Source organism: Amblyomma maculatum, chromosome 10 (assembly GCF_055883805.1).
Source record: "Amblyomma maculatum isolate TAMU_Amacu chromosome 10, ASM5588380v1, whole genome shotgun sequence".
In the NCBI taxonomy this organism is placed as follows: Eukaryota; Metazoa; Arthropoda; class Arachnida; order Ixodida; family Ixodidae; genus Amblyomma; species Amblyomma maculatum.
The window spans coordinates 165,467,014-165,487,177 of record NC_139353.1 but is presented as its reverse complement, the minus strand read 5'-3'; the positions used below and the strand labels follow the sequence as shown (position 1 = coordinate 165,487,177).

At 52.5% G+C, this 20,164-nt stretch overlaps 2 protein-coding genes and 1 pseudogene across 2 annotated transcripts; 2 read left to right on the top strand and 1 right to left on the bottom strand.

Annotated features, from left to right (window-relative positions):
• The first annotated feature begins 2,611 nt into the window (after positions 1-2,611).
• Positions 2,612-5,224, top strand: LOC146177847 (uncharacterized). Its single transcript, XM_084580611.1, has one exon. The coding sequence runs from the start codon at positions 2,725-2,727 to the stop codon at positions 4,546-4,548; it is 1,824 nt and encodes a 607-aa protein (XP_084436737.1). The 5' UTR covers positions 2,612-2,724; the 3' UTR covers positions 4,549-5,224.
• Positions 5,225-5,723: 499 nt separating this feature from the next.
• LOC146177846 (uncharacterized) lies at positions 5,724-8,695 on the top strand (annotated as a pseudogene).
• A 2,125-nt stretch (positions 8,696-10,820) lies between these two features.
• Positions 10,821-14,962, bottom strand: LOC146177845 (uncharacterized). The gene is made up of 2 exons (XM_084580610.1): positions 14,794-14,962; positions 10,821-13,756 (listed from the first exon to the last, which is right to left on the bottom strand). The coding sequence occupies exon 2, from the start codon at positions 13,708-13,710 to the stop codon at positions 12,796-12,798; it is 915 nt and encodes a 304-aa protein (XP_084436736.1). The 5' UTR covers positions 13,711-13,756; positions 14,794-14,962; the 3' UTR covers positions 10,821-12,795.
• Positions 14,963-20,164: the final 5,202 nt, after the last annotated feature.

The window sequence follows — 20,164 nt, the reverse complement described above, 5'->3', positions numbered from 1 at the left end:
ATGTCTACCAAATAAGCACGCGCATGCATTATGTGGCTAATGCTGACTTCAATCGTGATCGCTTCGTGCCAGCTGCCGCATGGTGCACCTCGAGGCTCGATACATCGATCGAGGCTGGTTCGTGTCAACGCTTGCGATGTGCTGTTTGAAAATTGATCTTATTCGGCATGTTGGCGCCGGTTATAGCGCCGGTTGATGAGAGTGGCTATATAATTCACAGATAGCCGGCCACATGCAGTCGGCTTTTGTACATATATGCATCGCATATTCATGAATGAATGAATTCTATCGCCTGTGTATATGCCGCTCGATCAACGGCGCTAATCATCCCAAACATGAAGATATATTTTTCAAGTATATCTCATCGCATATCGTCTTGTGCAAATGCATATATATGCACCTTTTGCGGCAGCCGGCGATCGAAGCGCACATGGTCATGATGGAAATATGTCATCAACATGCATCACACCGCATGCGTGTGTCTACTTCTTGAGTATGCGTAGCCGGTACACCTTGGCGAACTCGATCGTGTTCTCGTTGACAAGTGCCATTTATTACAAAGCACAGGCCAAAGATAATGTCAAAACTTCGTTATCATGTGCTATTTGAAAATTCAGCAAAAGTTAACCGGAACGTTGGCGTCGGCTGACGCGATCCGCATCTTGTTGGCGACGCCAAGGCTAGCAGACGGCCCGGCCTGCACTCTACCATTGTAAGTAGCTGGTGCCGATGCTGCACCTGAACTACTGGAACTGGTGCTGCACGCTTGCGGCACCGCCGCAGAACTTTACGGCAATGGTGCAAAGAGTGCAGCTGAATCGAAGCGATATCATCTCATCCCTATACAGTTACAGTGTCCTACAGTGGGTCACGGCCGGTCTCGAGGGAGAGCGCGCGCTCTTTCTTACGGCCTTCTCAATCGCTGCAGGAAGAATATGGAAACGTTTCTCCTTGAGTTGAGCTCTCCGCCGCCGCAAGGGGCGCGACTGTTCGCTCCGCGTCTGCTTCAGCGGCGGCGGGTGGCTTTTGCCTGGTTTCGTGCTGTCGCTCGCGAGTTTCGTGGTGAGTGCAGCCCGGCCCGAAATTAAAGAACACAGAAGGTAGATGCTGCAGCGGCATGTCGTCAACGTACTACACACGTGAACGGATATAAAAAACACTGTCGTTCAGCAAACTTTCGACAAGCATACATTGCGGCATGGTAGCTACTTTTGTCCATTTTAATCCGAATTTTTCCCTAGCCTGTACAAGAATAGGAACAAAAAAAAAAAAACTGAATGAGCAGTGACCACATCGAAGCTTCGTCAAGGCTAACATGACAGCAACTCGTCTGCAACAGCAAAACCGTCTTTCAGCGCTAGATGCGAAACCATTCATGTAGCACCGAAGCATGTAGCACGTACCGCTTCTGCGGGCACGAGAATGTACTCTGTATTGATGAATGGTAATAAAATTATGTATGTATGTATGTATGTATGTATGTATGTATGTATGTATGTATGTATGTATGTATGTATGCATGCATGCATGCATGCATGCATGCATGTATGTATGTATGTATGTATGTATGAAAATAATTTCATAAAAATGTAATGTAAATTGCGAAATGCTTGCATGTTATAAAGTATAGTATAACAGTCAAAGTAAACGTTGTAGGGTTGAGTTTTAAATGTTATTACAATTCATGTATTAGCCAATGTGTGGTATTATAAACATTATTTTAATTTTGCAAATAAACCTTGTTTTAGCGAAATTTTTACATGATATTAGGCTTATTATGAAAACAAGAAGTGGTTGATATCAATGAGACCACTTGTGCTCGAAGTGGTAAAAAGCGGCCAATAAATGATGAAGGCGATACTCGATGCATTGACTTACAAATGAGTTCACCTGCTATATCGGAAGTATGCTTTCTAAAGCGTTAAAGAAGGACAGTCTCACTGAAGACTCATTTCAAGCCTTATATAACGACCCATTGAGGCTCTTTTCGGGAAAGTAAGGTTAATGTGCGGAAGGGAATGGCATATGCCAGATGCGAGGGCCGTAACAGCTAGCGGCACATGATTACATGACTACATTGTGAAGGCTTCGCCTTCTAGAATACGGGTTCGCGAGCGATGGTCTCGCCCGACGAGTGAAAACCAAGTCTTTCTTAAAAACACCGGTTTATTCCGGATCAACAGAAAAGTATAAAATAGAAAAGAAACAGCATTGGTCAAAACTGCGCTGGAAACATGCCGTCGAAGTTCGCGACAATGGACTATGAGAATAAAACAGAACAAGGGTCAGGGCTTCACCGCGACAACACAAAACACACTGCGGCGCGATGGGCGAGTAATAGGGCCAAAGCGTTGATCACGGTACAAAAACATTGCTACTCGCGTGGCAGCACTCACGCTAAAGGCTGGTTCACACTGGCGACTCGCGGAGGTCGCGCGGCTCAATTCGTCACGGAGGGGGCGACCTGCGACAATCGTCGATCAACAGGGAGTGTTCACACCGGAAGGAGTCTCCTCTCAGCCGGCGCACGGATCGGACGTGCTCCACGACCGTTCCAAGGCATCGCTATTTCCCATCAGCCGCGCCGCCCCCTAAACGGGCCTCCCGAGACGCCACGCGTCTGCAGGGGAGCCCCACCAGTTTTGAAGCCTTCGCCTCGCCACCGCGGTGCCAAGTCTAACAGAGACGAGGCCCGTGTCGGCCCCGGTCGAGGATCCCTCGGCCATGGCTGCTCCAAATCAAGTGACCGGATACGACCCGGAGACCCTACGGATCGTAAACATGGATACGATCCAAACCGAGGATATGGCTCAAACCGAGGCACCTCCACCTACTGAGGAAGAATACCTTCAAGATATGGTCCGCGTCTGGCGCGGACGGAAGAACACGGCGGCGACAACGAGGAATGCCGGTAATTGTGAGGCCGAGCAACAGGCGGCGGCTCACTCCGAGCATGCGCAGGGCGGAAATGCACTGCACACAACCTCGAAGCGCGCCAAGCAACTCCGGTGGCGGCCGCAGAACACCCCACGCATCGAAAAGGACGACATGATCGTCGTGCTAAAACCACGAGAGACTCTCGACCTTAAGGAAACTTTCCGTCCTGGACAGGCCGGCGCTGCAATACAGAGCATCCTCGGGGATGATGCAAATGCGGGACTTGCGGTGTGGCCAGTCTGGGAACAAAACGTGCTGGTCTGTGCATTGAAATCAGTGGACGCAGCGGAGAAACTACTCCGGGATATTATGCTGCCGGTCGGGGGACGTCAGCTACCATTCCGGGGACACCCCAAACTCTCCGGTGAGTTCTGTCAGGGAGTTATGAACGTCTCCCCAGACGAAACAAACGAAACTATCAAAAGAAAACTCAGTGCCGAAGAAAATGTAATATCTGTGCGCAAGCTAGGGGGATCGCCGGTCGCTGTGATAACGTTCGCTGGGACCAAGGTGCCACGGACGGTGCTCTACAGCTACGAGCGGCTTCCTGTTCGTCTCTACAAGAAAACTGTACCTGTGTGCCACCGCTGTGGCACAGTGGGTCATCGGGCCGACATCTGCCCGCGACCGCAGCCAGGGCGCTGTGGACGCTGCGGAATACAAGTTCCTGCTGCCACACCTGACGGCCCAGCAGAACACCAGTGCACTCCGAGCTGCCTCATCTGCGGAGGAGACCACCCAACTGGAGCCCCCGGCTGTGCCGGCCGGTTCCGAACGGCCATCAAACCAGGCGGCCAGCCCGGATCCAAGCCTAAGCAGTTTTCTGCTTCCAAGGCTGGCCAGAAGAAATCGCCATCTGAGAAGCAGAAATCCAAGAAATCTCAAACTGGACCACCCAACACTCCAAAGTCCGGGACCATGGCGAGGATCCCGGTCCTCAAGCCCGAGGACTTCCCGCCCTTGGCAACCGCTCAAACACAGGTGAGCAGTTGGAGCGGAGCAGTCTCGGGGCCCCCTCATCTTCGCTCCCCTATTGAAACCGCCCTACAGCAGCAGGTAGACGAACTAAGGCGCCAGAACCAAATTCTAGCGCGCACAATTCAAGAACTAGAAGCCAAGCAGGTAGGGCCATCCGAGCCCATTGAAACCGAGCCAGAAGACGAGGATGACAGATCATCCGTAACATCCTGCCTAACTAGCGTCTCGCGGCAGTCTGCGGACACAGTAATTGTATCAGTTCCCACTGCCGGCCACGAGGGCCTCGAGGCCCTGCAACGCCAGACTGAGCAACTAGAGGAGCGAGTGGCAACCCTCCCGAATCAAATCATGTCGGCAGCCCGCGAGTCCTTCGAGGACATGTTCAAGGCGGCCCTAACGCAAGCACTCCCCGAAATTGTGGCCCATGTAACTGACTCGGTCCTTAAGGCCGTGCAGCCCTGGGTCAGCACCCAAATTAAGAACACTTGCTGCGACTCCCCGCTCCTCAAGCGCAAGATAGCCTCCCGTCAGTCAGCGGAGGAAAACTGTTCAGGACCGGCTCCCTGTGGGTCGGCGCAGTCCCCGACTGGGGCTGCGCCGCCTACCGGCCTGAGCCAGGCCCCTGTCCCTTAAAATAAATACAACAACATGGCTAGCCGACCTAACAGGACAGCAAAAAATTTTGAAAAATTGGAGATCATCCAGTGGAACTGCAGGGGTTTCAGGGCATGGAAAAGGCGGTCACACCTCCAGCTCTACTTGCAGTCCCTGGGTGACATGCCGGCACTCGTTGCCCTGCAGGAGCCCGGCATGGACGCTAAATTCTCAGGCTACAGCACTTTCCAGGGGGACCAGTCGACGTGCATCCTCGTGAACAAGGCTTATACCGCAGTTCAGGTCGACTTAGACTTGAGCACCGAGCATGAATACACAATGGTCCGGGTGCTGCCTCTCAGACGCCATGACCCGTCAATACATATCCTCAATATATACTGCCCCCCGCGTAAGCCGCGCGTAACTTTTTCGTTCGCGCGATCAAGCTTACAGACAAAGAACCCCTAGTGATCGTTGGAGACTTCAATGCTCCAAGCCTTCACTGGGGCTATCACTTTGAAAAAGCCAGAGGACGTAAGCTGGCAGAGCTCATCTCCACTCTTCGCCTCACGTTGCTCACGGACCCGGCGTACCCCACCCCAAGTGGGGAACTCGGTAACCCGTGACACGTGTCCTGACCTCTCTCTTGTTAAAAATACTAGAGACGCTGTATGGGAGAACCTGGGCGATTCTCTAGGCAGCGATCATTGCCTTCTCCGTGTTACACTCCTAGCAAAGGCAGCGCGCAAAAAATGGGGTCAAGCTAAGCTGACCGATTGGCACAAATTTCGAAAGCAAACAATCCCTCCGGTACTCTTTTCCGGCGGCTACGCGGAGTGGGCTAAACACATAGACGACATTCGGAAACAACACGTCACTGCACTACAAACTACCGAAGAGATACCCGCAGTGGACACACACCTCCTGCACTTGTGGGAGGCGCGCCGGAGCTTAACTAAACGGTGGAAAAAGCAGAAGACTAATCGCAAACTACGCTACCGCATAGCTCAACTCACTGAGCAGGCTGCGTCGTATGCTGCCCAGCTCTCAGATTCAAATTGGATAGCACGCTGCGACGTTGCAGCTAATCAGATGAGCTCGAAGGGGACATGGCGTCTCCTTCGCAATCTCATCGACCCCTTTCAAACGAGAGGGGAAACGCAAAAGCAGCTTCGGCGGGCTCTGCACGGGTACCAAGGTACGACGGCGCAGCTCGCGGACACCCTGTGCGACAGATATCTCTGTCGTACGGAGGACCCGACTGGGCCCGAGTACACGTACTCTGGCAAGCCTAATCAAACACTCGATTCTCCTTTTGAGTTGCACGACCTTAAGGCGGCCTTAGCTAAAATGCGCCGAGGTACGGCTCCGGGTCGGGACCGCATAACAGTGAACATGTTAGCGAACCTCCCCGACTCAGCGTACCTCCATTTGTTAGAATACATGAACCAAATCTGGGAAGGGCGTCCACTCCCTCCCGAATGGAAAACGTCACTTGTGACGTTCATCCCCAAAGCAGGTAAGGCCGTGAATACGGACAACCTGAGGCCTATATCACTGACCTCGTGTGTGGGCAAACTTATGGAGACGCTGGCACGGGATCGCCTCTCTCCATACCTGGAGGCCAAGGGCTTCTTTGCAGCAACCATGTTCGGGTTTCGCCCACATATGTCCGCGCAGGACATTCTTTTCCAGCTACACAGAGACGTAATACAACCCACAGCTATGCAACGTAATGACAAAACCATCCTCGCCCTTGATCTGAAGGGGGCTTTTGACAATGTTAAACACAGTAGCATCCTGGCCAACTTGAGCGCAACCAATTGCGGAGCTAGGGCCTACGCGTATGTAAGAGATTTCCTCTCTAAACGCCAGGCCTTTCTTCAGATTGAGGACGAGGAGTATGGCCCTTACGTCATGGGAACACGGGGAACCCCTCAGGGAGCGGTACTATCACCACTTCTGTTCAACATAGCTATGATGCGCCTCCCAAGCCAACTGGCACGGGTGGAAGGAATTCAACATGCAATATATGAAGATGACATTACTATCTGGACCACCGACGGGAGCCTTGGGGAAATGGAGGAGCGCCTTCAGCGGGCCGCTTCCATAGTCGATGCGTATGGTATCGATTGTGGGCTCCAATGTGCTCCACCCAAATCAGAACTTCTGCATGTTAGAACAAACCCAAAGGATAACACAGCAATACACATTTCTTTGTCGGGAGGTCCTATCAGAGAGGTAGAGGAGCTCCGGATTCTGGGCCTGTTCATTCACCACAGACTCAGACCGAACTGCACTATTGCAAAACTCAAGAAGGTAGGCGAACAGGTAGGGCGCATGATTCACCGCGTCTCCAACAAGCGGGGCGGTCTGCGGGGCAGGGACGCGCTGCGGCTCGTCCATGCTTTCGTGACTAGCCGGATCCTCTACGCCGTGCCATACCTTCGCACTACTAAGCAACACGATGAGCGAATAGACGCCATCATCCGCAAGACAACTAAGCGAGCCCTGGATCTCCCGGTGGCTACCTCTAATGCAAAACTCAAGGCTTTGGGGGTGCTCAACTCCTACCAGGAGCTGCGGGAGGCCCATCTCGTGAACCAGTATACGCGGCTCATGCAGACGGCACCCGGGCGTCGCCTGCTTAGACGCTTACGTATCCAACATGATTGCACTCCAGAGGAGTCGAGTCGTATCCCAGATCTGTGGCGCGATATCCTCTGGGTATCACCGCTACCCCGTAACATGGACACCGACACGCACGAAAGCAGACGACAAGCGCGGGCTCGGGCGCTTGAGGGGCGGTACGGCTCCCGACCCGGTGTATATTATGTAGACATTGCAGGGCCGTTGCCAACGGGATTTTACACGGCCGCTGTTGTTCACCAAGAAATTCACGTTGATGGACTCTCCTTCCGAGCACAAAATTCAGCCCGAGCCGAGGAAGTAGCGATAGCGCTTTGCCGCGGACCCGAATTCAAGGATGATCATAACTGACTCCCGAAAAGCGTGTGTTCATTACTTAGAAGGGGAGATCTCCCCCTTAGCGAGTCGAATTCTAAGGCGGACTGCCACAGCTCCAACGTCAAAGAAAATAATTTGGGCTCCTGGCCACCAGGGCTTACGAGGTAACGAAACCGCTGACGCGGCTGCCCGAGCGCTTACTCACCGGGCTCCTCATCAAAGCTCTTCTGACTCGGAGACAAACCAGCCGCTTCTTCGGTTCAAAGAAATCATAACGTATTATAGCGACAACCACCGCCTTTTCCCGGCTCCTGCAAAGGGGCTGAGTAAGGCGAAGGAACGAACTTTAAGGCGCCTGCAAACAGGTACTCTACTCTGTCCTGCAATCTTAAAACATTATGATCCTAACACGGATGGGCGATGCCCGCACTGTGGAGAGACTTGTGATGTCTTCCACATGGTGTGGGCATGTAATCGAAATCCTCACCTCCCCCCTTCCCCTGCCCCTTCCCGAGAGGCATGGGAGACTGCCCTCCTCTGCTCCACACTGGAGTCTCAACGGGCTCTGGTGAAACGGGCGCGAGACGGGGCCTCGTCATGCGGTGTCCCGGACTAGGGACGCCGACCATGTAGCGGGGCCACTCTGTGGCTCCCAAACTCCAATTAACCAATAAACGTTTCCACCACCACCACACCGGAATGCGACTCGCTTCACGACAAACCTGCCTCCGAACGAGATTTGAACGAAGAGCCGACTTTCGCGCCTTTACGGCTTCTGCTACCGCGCTCGGGGTAGATCAATTCGGACTCATTTCGGTTATGAATATGTGAAATTATCAGCGAAAAACTGGATCTTATGGTTATTCCCATGTTTAGGACTGTTTCGACCGCCAACGCGCTATTGTTCGACGAAGACGGAAGCGGCGGTGGTGTGTGCGCTGTTGTTAGCGTTCTCGCGAAATAGCAGATCACGAAATCGCCTCATGCCCGAGCATCAAGCACATGAACAATGATACGAGTACGAACGTGAATTAGTAAGTACAGAACCACCTTTGCAGGCTGCGAGGTTCGAAACTGGGTTTGGGCCCACTGCGGAGGAGGGGCGCGCAGCGGGGTTTACGGAGCTTCTCCCAAACGTACACCCCTGTAAAAGCCGAGCACCAGGCCGGGGGACGCTTGTACCCATTTTTACCGGTGGGTGTCCGGCGGTGGGTTTCGAACTGACCACCTCCCGCAGCCGAGGCGGGCGCAGTAAGTCGATCATGCACACACGCGCATGCACTCTTGAATTTTCCCGCCTTGGAAGGAGGCAAAAGCGCTGCTGATTGGCTCAGTAGCTTTGCGACTTCAAGTCGCGTCGCAAGAAATCGGTCAGTGAGCGACTCCATGGCGACTCCCTCAAACGGGTCGCTGGCGACTGGTTCGGGTCGCCCCCTCCGTGACTAATCGTGTCGCGCGACCTCCGCGAGTCGCCAGTGTGAACCGGCCTTAACACTCCTAAGGCTTCCTTGAAGGCGCCGCTTCCGTCTTCGCCTCACAGCACTTCGCTCCGTCGTCCGTGTACATCCCGCCGGCTTGGGACGCTGCCACGCCGCCCTTCTGTGGCCGGCCTCGCGGCGAAAAAGCCCCGAGCCTTGCTTCCAACGCGCTTATCTACCCTCTGTCTCGCGCCGATAACATGCCGCCCCCGCTCCGGGCAGCTCGCTCATGCGTACTCGCGCTGCCCGGGCGGACACCAACACAAACAGAAAAAAGTGCGCGCGGTTCGAAACGCTAAAAGGGGCTGTGGGGCCCCACACTCCCCCCTCTCAAGACGGGACACCTCCCGACGTGTAAAACAACAATAACGCGGGATAAGGGCGGAACTGGTACTGCTGCTGGCGGGGCGCATGCTTGGAGGTATCCGCCGAGCGTGGGTAGCCGTAGTGCCTGGTAGGTCAAGTGGTTCTATGTGGCTAGTGGACGGCCGTGGTAAGCTCGGAGATCGGCCACGTTGACTGGTCCGGCTTCTCGACCACCCTGCACATGGCGAATAAAGTAAGAAAGCCGAGACGCGCGCTTTGTTATCGTGTAAGGGCCAGTCCATCGTGGAGCGAGAGAAGCAGCAAACCCTTTTGCTGCATCACTTAGTGGGTGCGTGCGGCGAAGGACTTTGTCGCCGACTGTGAATTCCAAAGGTCGCCTTCCCTTGTTGTACTGGTTACAGTGTTCCAGGCGGGCAAGGTCCAGGTTTTCCCTTGCCTCCTTCAGAGTCTCGGCCAAGCGGCTGGAAAGATCATGAGCAAATTTAGAATGGCTAAGACCCGGTAAATCTGAGCCATTCAGAGCATGCTAAATAGGGAACCTGAGCTCACGACCAAGGAGAATGGCCGCTGGCGTAAAACCTGTTGACCGGTTTACCGTGGTTCTTGTGGCGAAGGCCATCTCCTGGATACGAGCGTCCCAGTCCTTGTGTCGCTCCGTGAATGCCACCATCATAATCTTGAGATTTCGATTCACTCGCTCTGTAATGTTTGCTTGAGGATGGTAGGGCGCAGTATTTTTTGTGCTGCACGCCAAGAACTTTGCAAGTGGCAGTGAATATCCTACCGGTGAAATACGTGGCATTATCAGTGATAAGCTGAACTGGGAAACCAAAGCGAGTGAATGTTTCTAGTAGCTTATCCCAAATTATTTTCGAGTCTAGCCTACTCAGGGGATACAATTCTACACATTTCGAGAAATGATCAGTAATTACTAACAAGTAGCGATTCCCTTTCACTGATCTGGGATAGGGACCCATTATGTCGCAAGCTACAATTTCCCATGGGTATCGGCTCTCTACAGGTTGCATGAGGTCCGGTGGTTTTCCTCCCCTTGGCTTCGCGGTCTGGCAGGTATGACAAGTACGGACGAATGTCAGGACATCCCTTCTCATGCGGGGCCATGTTGCAACGCGACACAATTTGTCATATGTTTTCTTGCCATCGCTGTGACCTGCGAGGCGTGTATCGTGGAAGTACTCTAGAAAATGCTTACGTAGGCCCTTAGGAACGACCACACGAAATGCGGACTCACCACTGTCGGTGTCCGCAGCAGGTATATACCGCAGGATCAAACCATCTTCTGCTTCCACGTAGCAGTCATAGCTTCCGTTAAGCGCCCGGCTCCCTGCAGGGCTGGCGCTGTTCAGGCTTTGGCGTATCTGGTTGCACTGGTCGTCTGAAAGCTGAGCGTCAAGGAGCTGTTGACGGGACACCAAAGTGCCCCAGGTGTCGGCAGGAGCTGTCACAGCATGGACCGCGGGTGCTCGCTCTCCCTCGCCCGGAAGTGGAGCTCATCGGCCACTTTGTTGAAAGTGCCTCTTCTGTATTCTACCCTGTAATTATACTTTTGGAGAGCGAGTGACCAGCGGGCCAGACGGCCAGCTGGATTTTGCAACCTCGAAAGCCACGATAGGGCCTGGTGGTCGGTCTGAATAGTGAATTCTGCACCATCCAAATACATGTCAAATTTCTTGAGGGCAAACACAATCGCGAGACACTCTTTCTCTGTCACAGTATAGTTCCTTTCCGGTGCCGTCAGTGTATGACTAGCAAATGCCAATGGGCAAAGCTTTCCTTGATGTTCTTGAAGCAATACCGCCCCAATTCCGTACTCACTTGCATCCGTTTGTACCGTGAATGGCCGGTTAAGGTCTGGAAGCCGCAGGCGTGCAGTATCCGCGATGGCTGCAGACAGTGAATGGAATGATCCTTGCTCGGCTTCTGTCCATAACCAGCGGGCACCCTTCCGGAGGAGCTGATAGAGGGGTTACGCCAGGTCGGCGCAGTTCGGGATGAAGTGGCGGTAGAATCCCATCATGCCCAAGAAACGCTGGAGGCTCTTTATGTTGTTTGGGGGGGGGAGCTGCAGAATGGCTTGAAGCTTCTCTTCATCCGGGCGAACTGTGCCCTGTTCCACAATGAACCCAAGAAGATTGATTGTGCTTGTCACCAACTGAACCTTGCCGGGGTTAATGGTGATGCCCGCCTTCTGCATTCGTTGAAGGACATTCGTTAGATGACGGAGGTGCTCTTCTAAGCTTTCTGAGAACACTACTACGTCATCCATGTAGGCCATAGCGTAGTTAAATTTAGCGTCTCCGAGCACAATATCCATCACCCGTTGAAAAGTAGCAGGTGAATTGCACAACCCAAAAGGCAATCGCACAAATTCGAATAGTCCCCGGTGGCAAGTGAAAGCAGTTTTCTCAATGCCGCAGCGGTCAATCGGGATTTGCAGAAATCCCCTACTGCAGTCAAGAGTTGTAAAAAATTTTGCTGACCCAAGTGAGTACATGACAGAGTCAACAGACGGGAAAGGGTAAGAGTCTCGCACTGTCACAGCATTCAGACGTCGATAATCGACACACAACCGTGCTGTTCCATCCTTCTTAGGCGCGAGAACAACAGGAAACGCCCAGGGGCTTTTTGATGGTCTCACCGCACCGGTAGCCACCATTTCGTCGAGGGCCCCATCCAGCAGCGCTCGCTTGTGGACACTCAAGGGCCTTGGATTGAATCTGATAGGACGAGCATCGCCGGTGTCAATCCTGTGGGTTAGTACGTTGGCCTTCCCCGGAGCCTCCGTGAACATTGCTGCAAAGGGCCTGAGCATTGTCTCAATTCTGCTTTTTTCCGCTGGTGACCCCGTGAAGGAATTCAAAACGGTTAGAATACCACAGCCTGTGATATTGGCCGAATGGCCGTTCGTGGCAAGCAACTGTGACTGTGGCTCAGCGGCCTTAGTCTTGAACTGAAATGCTTCTGTACCGGTGCCATACCGGTAGGTTCCCTTATTGAGATCTATCACGATTCCTGCCTTCACTATGAAGTTACGGCTTAGTATGACTGGCCAGGATAGTCCGGGGAGGTGTAAGAAACGCTGTCTAATCTTTCGACCATTTATAGCAACTGTTAGGCGGGCTGCTGAGGTTGCGGGTACTATGTGAGTCGACGCCATACGAAGGTTAGTGTTTACACTCCGCAACCGGACACATTTTGTCTCGCAGGAATTTTTCACCTGATCGCCGAAGACTGACACTGTAGACCCTGTGTCTAAAAGGGTTGGAAGCTCCAGTCCGGCCATTTTGACCAAGACCAGCGGGGTCTTGTCTGGTTGGCTTTCCTCAAAAGAAGTTGACGGGACTGCACTCACCGAGTGTTTGTAGGGCTTCTCGGGGTCTGCCTCATGCATAGCAGGTGGTGACAATGGTACCTGTGTCGAAGACACCTGGGTCTGTGGCACCTGGTTCGATTCAGGCAGGAAAGGTAGCGACTGGATCAGCTCTCCCGATGGTTATCCACGTCTGTGCGGCCTGGCCGCTGGATGGTGCGATGACCAAAACACCCTCCCCTGTGTTGTCCTGGATCTGCGGATCGGAGGACAAGTTGTGCCCGGGGGCGACGCCCGCTTCTCACCTGACGGCGACACCGTTGCACCCGGTGGTGACACCCACGTTGCACCCGGTGGTGACACCCACGTTTCACCCGTAGGTGACGTCCACGTTGCACCTGGTGGTGACACCCACGTTGCACCCGGTGGTGACACCCACGTTGCACCCGGTGGTGACACCCACGTTGCACCCACTGGTGACACCCACGTTGCTCCCGGCGGTGACACCCACGCTGCACTGGTAGGAGACGTCCGCGTTGCACTGGTAGGAGACGTCCGCGTTGCACCCGGTGGTGACACCCACGCTGCACCCGTAGGTGATGTCCACGTTGCACCCGGTGGTGACACCCACGCTGCACCCGTAGGTGACGTCCACGTTGCACCCGGTGGTGACACCCACGCTGCACCCGTAGGTGACGTCCACGTTGCACCCGATGGTGACACCCACGCTGCACCCGTAGGTGAATGGTAGCCGGCAGCCGCTGTAGGAGATCTCCGGGATTTGCGCGCTCTGACGTGGGGTGTCCCAACTGCTGCCACACAAGGGGTACCAGCGCCTGCGTATGGCAAGAAGACACGGGGCCCCGTCTGACCTGTCGCCCCATGAAATCGGCTCGTCACCTGAGTAGACGCATCAGGGCTTGTGACTCCGTGCAAGTCGCCAGCCTCCGTACAGCAGCCTGGCGTCTCCAGGCTGCGTGATGCCGATGATCCAGGCCACGCACAGGACGGCTCAAGGCAAGTCTCTGCAGGGGGAGGTGGTTTGTACTGGAGCTCCGCCAGGAAAGATGCCTCGATGCGGGATGCTTCTCTAGCCATGTCATCGAAGTCCGCGAACTGGCGACGCCGGAGATATGGCTGGTACCTTGGATGGTACCGATGTATAGCATGAGCCACCTTCTCTGGTTCCGGAACTGCAGGATCTGCCCGCTCATGCAGCTCTTGAAAACTGCGCAAAAACTCTAGCAAACCCTCGCTTTTGCCTTGCGTCCTGGTGCAAAGCTCGTCTTTCATACGGATGTCATAGTCAGGCGGCAAAAACTCTTCTCGAAAACGGTCTATAAAATCCTGCTTTGTTGTGAACGGCCGCTGTCTACGCCTCCAGGTTGCTGCGGAACCTACCAAAGCTACGGGAAGCACACGCGTGACAAGAGCGCTGTCCGAAATTGCCATTGCCATCTGATAATCGTCGATTTCATAGAGAAAATCGCACACAGATTTCTTATCGGCGTATCCTTCAAACCTTGGCCCGGACAAATTCAGCCGCAGCTGATTATCGCGATACAAGGGAGTAGGCGTTAACGAAACTGCCTCGCTTCCTACCATTTCTCTGAAATGTGCCTTTGATTCCAGTAGCTCGTTCAGGAGGCCAAGAATTCCGCTACAAATGTCCGGCGGTTTGCTTTTCCTGTCTTCTGAGTGCTCATGCTCGGAATCCGCCCGTGTGGGAGGCCGAACTGTCTCCGTTAACTGGGCGCTTGCACCCGGTAAGTCCGACATCGCTACGCACGAAACTGCATGAACCTCAAATTGGTACACTCGCGGGGCAAGCCAAAGCTCGAGTAGAAATCACGTTGGGCGCCAAATGAAGGCTCCGCCTTCTAGAACACGGGTTCGCGAGCGATGGTCTCGCCCGACGAGTGAAAACCAAGTCTTTCTTAAAAACACCGGTTTATTCCGGATCAACAGAAAAGTATAAAATAGAAAAGAAACAGCATTGGTCAAAACTGCGCTGGAAACATGTCGTCGAAGTTCGCGACAATGGACTATGAGAATAAAACGGAACAAGGGTCAGGGCTTCACCGCGACAACACAAAACACACTGCGGCGCGATGGGCGAGTAATAGGGCCAAAGCGTTGATCACGGTACAAAAACATTGCTACTCGCGTGGCAGCACTCACGCTAACACTTCTAAGGCTTCCTTGAAGGCGCCGCTTCCGTCTTCGCCTCGCAGGACTTCGCTCCGTCGTCCGTGTACATCCCGCCGGCTTGGGACGCTGCCACGCCGCCCTTCTGTGGCCGGCCTCCCGGCGAAAAAGCCCCGAGCCTTGCTTCCAACGCGCTTATCTACCCTCTGTCTCGCGCTGATAACATGCCGCCCCCGCTCCGGGCAGCTCGCTCATGCGTACTCGCGCTGCCCGGGCGGACACCAACACAAACAGAAAAAAGCGCGCGCAGTTCGAAACGCTAAAAGGGGCTGTGGGGTCCAGAATTGTCAAGACGGACGTTTCATCTGAGAGCAAAATCAAGGCACTGAAGGAAGTGATGGCATCTCCTACCATCCCATCTCCCACTGTCACATATTCCGGTTCACCTTACGTCGCTGGATATATCGTTTAGTTAATCAACTTCGGGTGTGACGCTTGCGCTTTTCTTGAAGCTAGTGAAAGAAGCAGCCCCATGTAGTACGCTCTTCTACGAGGACAATGTTCTAGTGGACTGCATTATCCGAAACCAGAGCTTGTTGCCCTATATTGAACAAATTTTTTTTTCGAAAAAGCTGCCGTGCACCTACACACAAATGTTCTCGAAGTACTTAAGATCCCGATTCAGTCAGCATTTCAAAACTCAACACTGAGTGGCCGAGCTTCTTTAATATTTGAAAAAATTCCCAGAATTCTTCTTCTCAATTAATTATACCAGGAAAGTGACAGAGAAGACCGAGAGGCAAATTGCTTATGTGCACAAACCATGCAGGAAGATTTTGAGCCTGAATTTTCTAGACGCAGGTCGCATTTTGATGAATTGATGAATGTATAGTGCAATGTGTAACATTGAAGGACAATTGTTTTTATTGTTTGCCGCTCTTTTCGATTCTGCTTAACTCTTATGCGCATTTCCTTGATTAAAAGTAGTCGCGAGACTACATATTGCCGCAAAACCTTCAAAACAGTATTTGTTTTTTAACAGCCGCCGGCATACAGGCTTATCACTCTGATTCTGGACCACGTATCAGTTCCGTAATCCTTGTTTGCTAATGCTCGATGTCGCGATTCACACCTTTATCAGTTTTGTTGTAGCGCAAGATGCACCAAGATCAGTCTCGAAGGTTCCGGCCACTCGGGTGTCTTTCCATAATGTTCCAGCCCGTGCTGGTAGCTGTTTGCGACGTTATCTAGATTGTTCTGTGCAGCCTTTAAATTGAGCGTTGACGAGTGTGACGAGCATTCTTTGATTCGACGACCGACGAGCACGTTTGTTGCTAACGCCGCCGCCGAGTTGCTTAGTTCTTTTGCGGGCGCAAGTCAGCCCCAATAAATAGTTATTTCAGTACCTTTACGCCTGTGTCTTCTTTTGGCGTGTACGGCCTTGTCACCACTACGTGACATCTGGTGGAGGTGCTGCCCTTGATCCTCCAAGCGAAGACATCAGCCTTGTTCCTGTCACCCTGGAAGACCAGCCTATAGGTCACCGAGCCAGCCGCCGACTCCAAGGCCTACAGCCCGAACACGGTCTGCTACCTGACCCCGTTCGACTCCGGAAGGCATCAACTTTGGAAATGGCCCAGTCAACAGCACCAGTCGTCTTTGTGCAGCCCAGGGAGCCCCCCCATGTTCCAAAGACTGCCAAGTGAAGGTGCGGAAGACTGGATGGACCTTTTCGATCGTGTGGCAGAATTCAACGGCTGGAATGACGCCGTGAAACTTAGGCGAGTCTACTTTGTTCTTCAAGGACATGCCCGAGTTTGGTTCGAAAATCATGAAGCAACTATGAAGGATTGGGAGACTTTCAAGGAAGCGTTTCTGACTGCCTTTTCAAGCGTCGTCGGAAAGGAAAGAGCCCAGGGCCTCCTTCAAACAAGACTTCAACTCTTTAACGAGCCTGTCCTGGCGTACGTTGAGGAGAGGAAGCGTCTCTTTCGCCCGCCGACCCTAATATGAACGAAGGTGACAGAGTCAAATTTTTATTGCGAGGCATTAAAGAGTCGCTCTTTGCAGGTCTTGTGCGATATCCGCCAAGAACTGTGGCGGAATTTTAAACAGAAACCTCTACCATCGAGAAGACGTTGGACAACAGGATGCGACATTGCGAGCGACCACTTCAACCGGACTACTTAAGTCACTACCCCAGCGTATCTGCAAGCGGGCAGAACCTTTGGGACCTCATTCGGGAGATCGTGCGAGAGGAGCTCCGCCGATTGATGCCTTCCTCGCAACAACCCCAGGTGGCGACGCTTGCGGACGTCGTCCGTGAAGAAGTCCAGCAGGCGCTGGGCGTACCTCAAGCGACGGCTGCGACTGTTCCAGCACAAGAGGCAACAGCGATGAACTACGCTGGTGCATTACGTCGCCCTGCGCCCCGACGTGATGACTTTCCGAGCCCTCACCGTTACCGACCTGTTCCTGAAAACTGCCCCTTGGCCCCCGCCCGCTAAGCCTACCAACGACCTTTTACCTTTTACCTTTTATTATTCCTCTCAGAATATGACGAAAAAAAAATGTAAAAGAAACAGAGAGGGAGCCTGGGCCAGCAAAGCTTTGCCAGGCTTAATCCAATTTAAGATAAAAGAAAAGGAGCTAAATGCCCAAAATAAAAAAATAATTTAGATGAAAAAAAAACGACATAAAAATGTAAAAAAATGTACATTAAAGATACAAAAGGAAACAAGGATCACAACTGCCTAGTTACAATAGATAGATATATGAAATGGAAAAAGGATAAAGAAAGAAAGGAAAAGCGAAAGAAAAGCACAAAAAGATAAAGAAGTCCAGGAAAGAAGGAAGCAGAGAAGAAAATGTCCGTGGGTAGCCAAACACTGCAAAAGAAGAGCAAACAGAAATATAAAAATTGTGCATTAAGGATTAGCCAATTCGCAAAAAATATAACATTAAAGTGAATATGCGAAACACACTTCAGCCTAGAAAAAATAAATATATGTATATAAAGCGGTTACCAAAGTCTGCAATGAAATGGGAAAAAATAGTATTGAAAAACGTCGCAAGTACGAAACCAATGGAGGCACAAAGAAACACAAAACATCACGCATAAAATCCTCGACAGCTTGAGAAGACGTCCATTACTATGAAATTATAGAATGAAATTCTGTCCGAATCGGTTGGGAGAAAGCTGTACATTACGTACACACACACACACAAAAAAAAAACTGAATTCTGAAATCTGAAAATATAATATACCGGTCTATGGAAAATAATTACGGAAACATGAAAATGGAAAATGCGGATAAATGTATACATAAAAATTGGCCACAGAGAGGTGAACAGAGAAAATAAAAGTAATAGTAATTACATTAGTAAATACCAAATGACAGATTTAAAAGGAAAAGAAAACAGAAAAGAAAAAGACAGAAGAAAAATGTTATGCAATACAGCTGATATCAGAAAATAGTCCAGTGCTGCATAAGAAAGAGGAATATAGCCTATGCGCTGTAAAGGGCATGCCCATTAAGAGCCTTTGTCGATCTCTTGGGCTCAAGCCTTGGTGAAGAAAGGTGCCTGGTGTCGGTATGACTCTGCCGCAATAAGGCAAATCCGTCAGGCGGGAGTGACTCAGACCTCCACAACGTATTCATGTATTGCTCAGGCAAGTGAACACAGTGCCTCATAAGAGCATAGCCGTCTGGCATAAGTGGCTGAAAGCTCCACGCCATAGCACTGCACCTAAAGGCGAGCATAGCGGGCATGCCCAAAGCACTCATGCTCAACAAAGGAGCACGGAGCCCTCCCCTGAGCAGAGCGTGGTAGGGGGTCTTCAGGACCCTCCGGCGAGACCCTTGTCCCTCCCAAGCCCCAGAAAGTGCGACGCCTGGAGGACAGCAAACAACCGACCGCTCTGCTTCCATTGTGGTGAGACAGGACACATCCTCCGCCACTGCCCGTACAGGCGGATCGGTCTCCGTGATTTCGCTGTCGACGCCCCACGTCCCCGTCCCGGCGAGCGACCACAGGAAATCAACGACTTCCTGCGCAGCGGAGAGCACTCGTCGCCAAGGCGTCTGTCACGCTCCCCATCGCCGTACAATGCCCGATTTGCGTCGCCGGGCCGCAGTTACGTGCAAAGACGGCCTCTTAGCCCCCGTAGGGGAACTAAAGGCAGCAACCTTTGGAGGTGAGGTTGCTCAACGGCGAAAAGACGAAGATCCTCCGCCGCCGACGACCACTAACGACGACGCAGCTATTTTATTGCCGTTCCACACGACGACATCGACGACCACCCGACCAGAGTGTAAGCCGACACCGCCGCCCAGCGAAATAATAACGGTATGCCCCGGCCATGACCTGAAGAAACGACGGAGCCGAGATCGGACATGAAGGCCCACGTGCAATGCGAGGACGCGAATAAGCGACCTTAAAGTTGATGTCGACGGTCGCGGAGTCATTGCCCTAGTAGACACCGGAGCTGACTATTCAGTGGTCAGTGGACCGTTAGCCTCTCAGCTTAGGAAAGTTACCACCGCTTGGGATGGCTCGTTGATTCGCACCGTAGGTGGCAACCTGATTACTCCATCGGGACGATGCACTGCAAGAATAACCGTAAACGGGCGTACTTACCCCACCAACTTTGTGGTCTTGCAGCAGTGCTCCCGAGACGGGATTTTAGGCATGGACTTCCTAATTGAACATAGAGCCAAGCTCTCGGCAGACAATGCCATACCTGCTACAACGACTTCGACGCAACACGTCGCTCTAAACGTCCTCGACGAAGAATTGACCGTGCCGCCCCGATCAAGCGTCGCAGTCAGCGTAGGTAGCGCAGACATCGAAACCGCTGAAGGCATCGTCGAAGGAAATATCCAATTGCTCTTGGAACGAGGTGTCGGCATCGCAAGAGGCATCGCGACATTCCAGAGAGAACAAGCTCAGGTGCTGGTAACAAACTTCACTGAAGAATACTGGCATTTGAACAAGGGCACGACGATCGCTTTTCTCGACGAATTAGAGGACCTCAAAGATGTATTCACCCTCCACGACCAAACGCTGGAAGACGCACCGAACCTATTCCGTCAGCCCACATTTGACATCAACCCGACATTGACCCACAGCAGGAAAGACCAGATTCTCAGTCTGCTTCGAAGCTACGGGGAGTGCTTCTCGTCATCATCGAAGGTACGACAAACACCACTGGTCAAGCACCGCATAATAACGGATGAACACGCCCGACCTCTGCGCCAAAGCCCTTATCGTGTATCGCCGCGAGAACGCCAGGCCATTCGCGATCAAGTTGAGGAAATGCTGCGTAATGACGTAATCCAGCCATCGAACAGCCCCTGGGCGGCACCAGTTGTTTTGGCGAAGAAGAAAGACAGCACTTTTC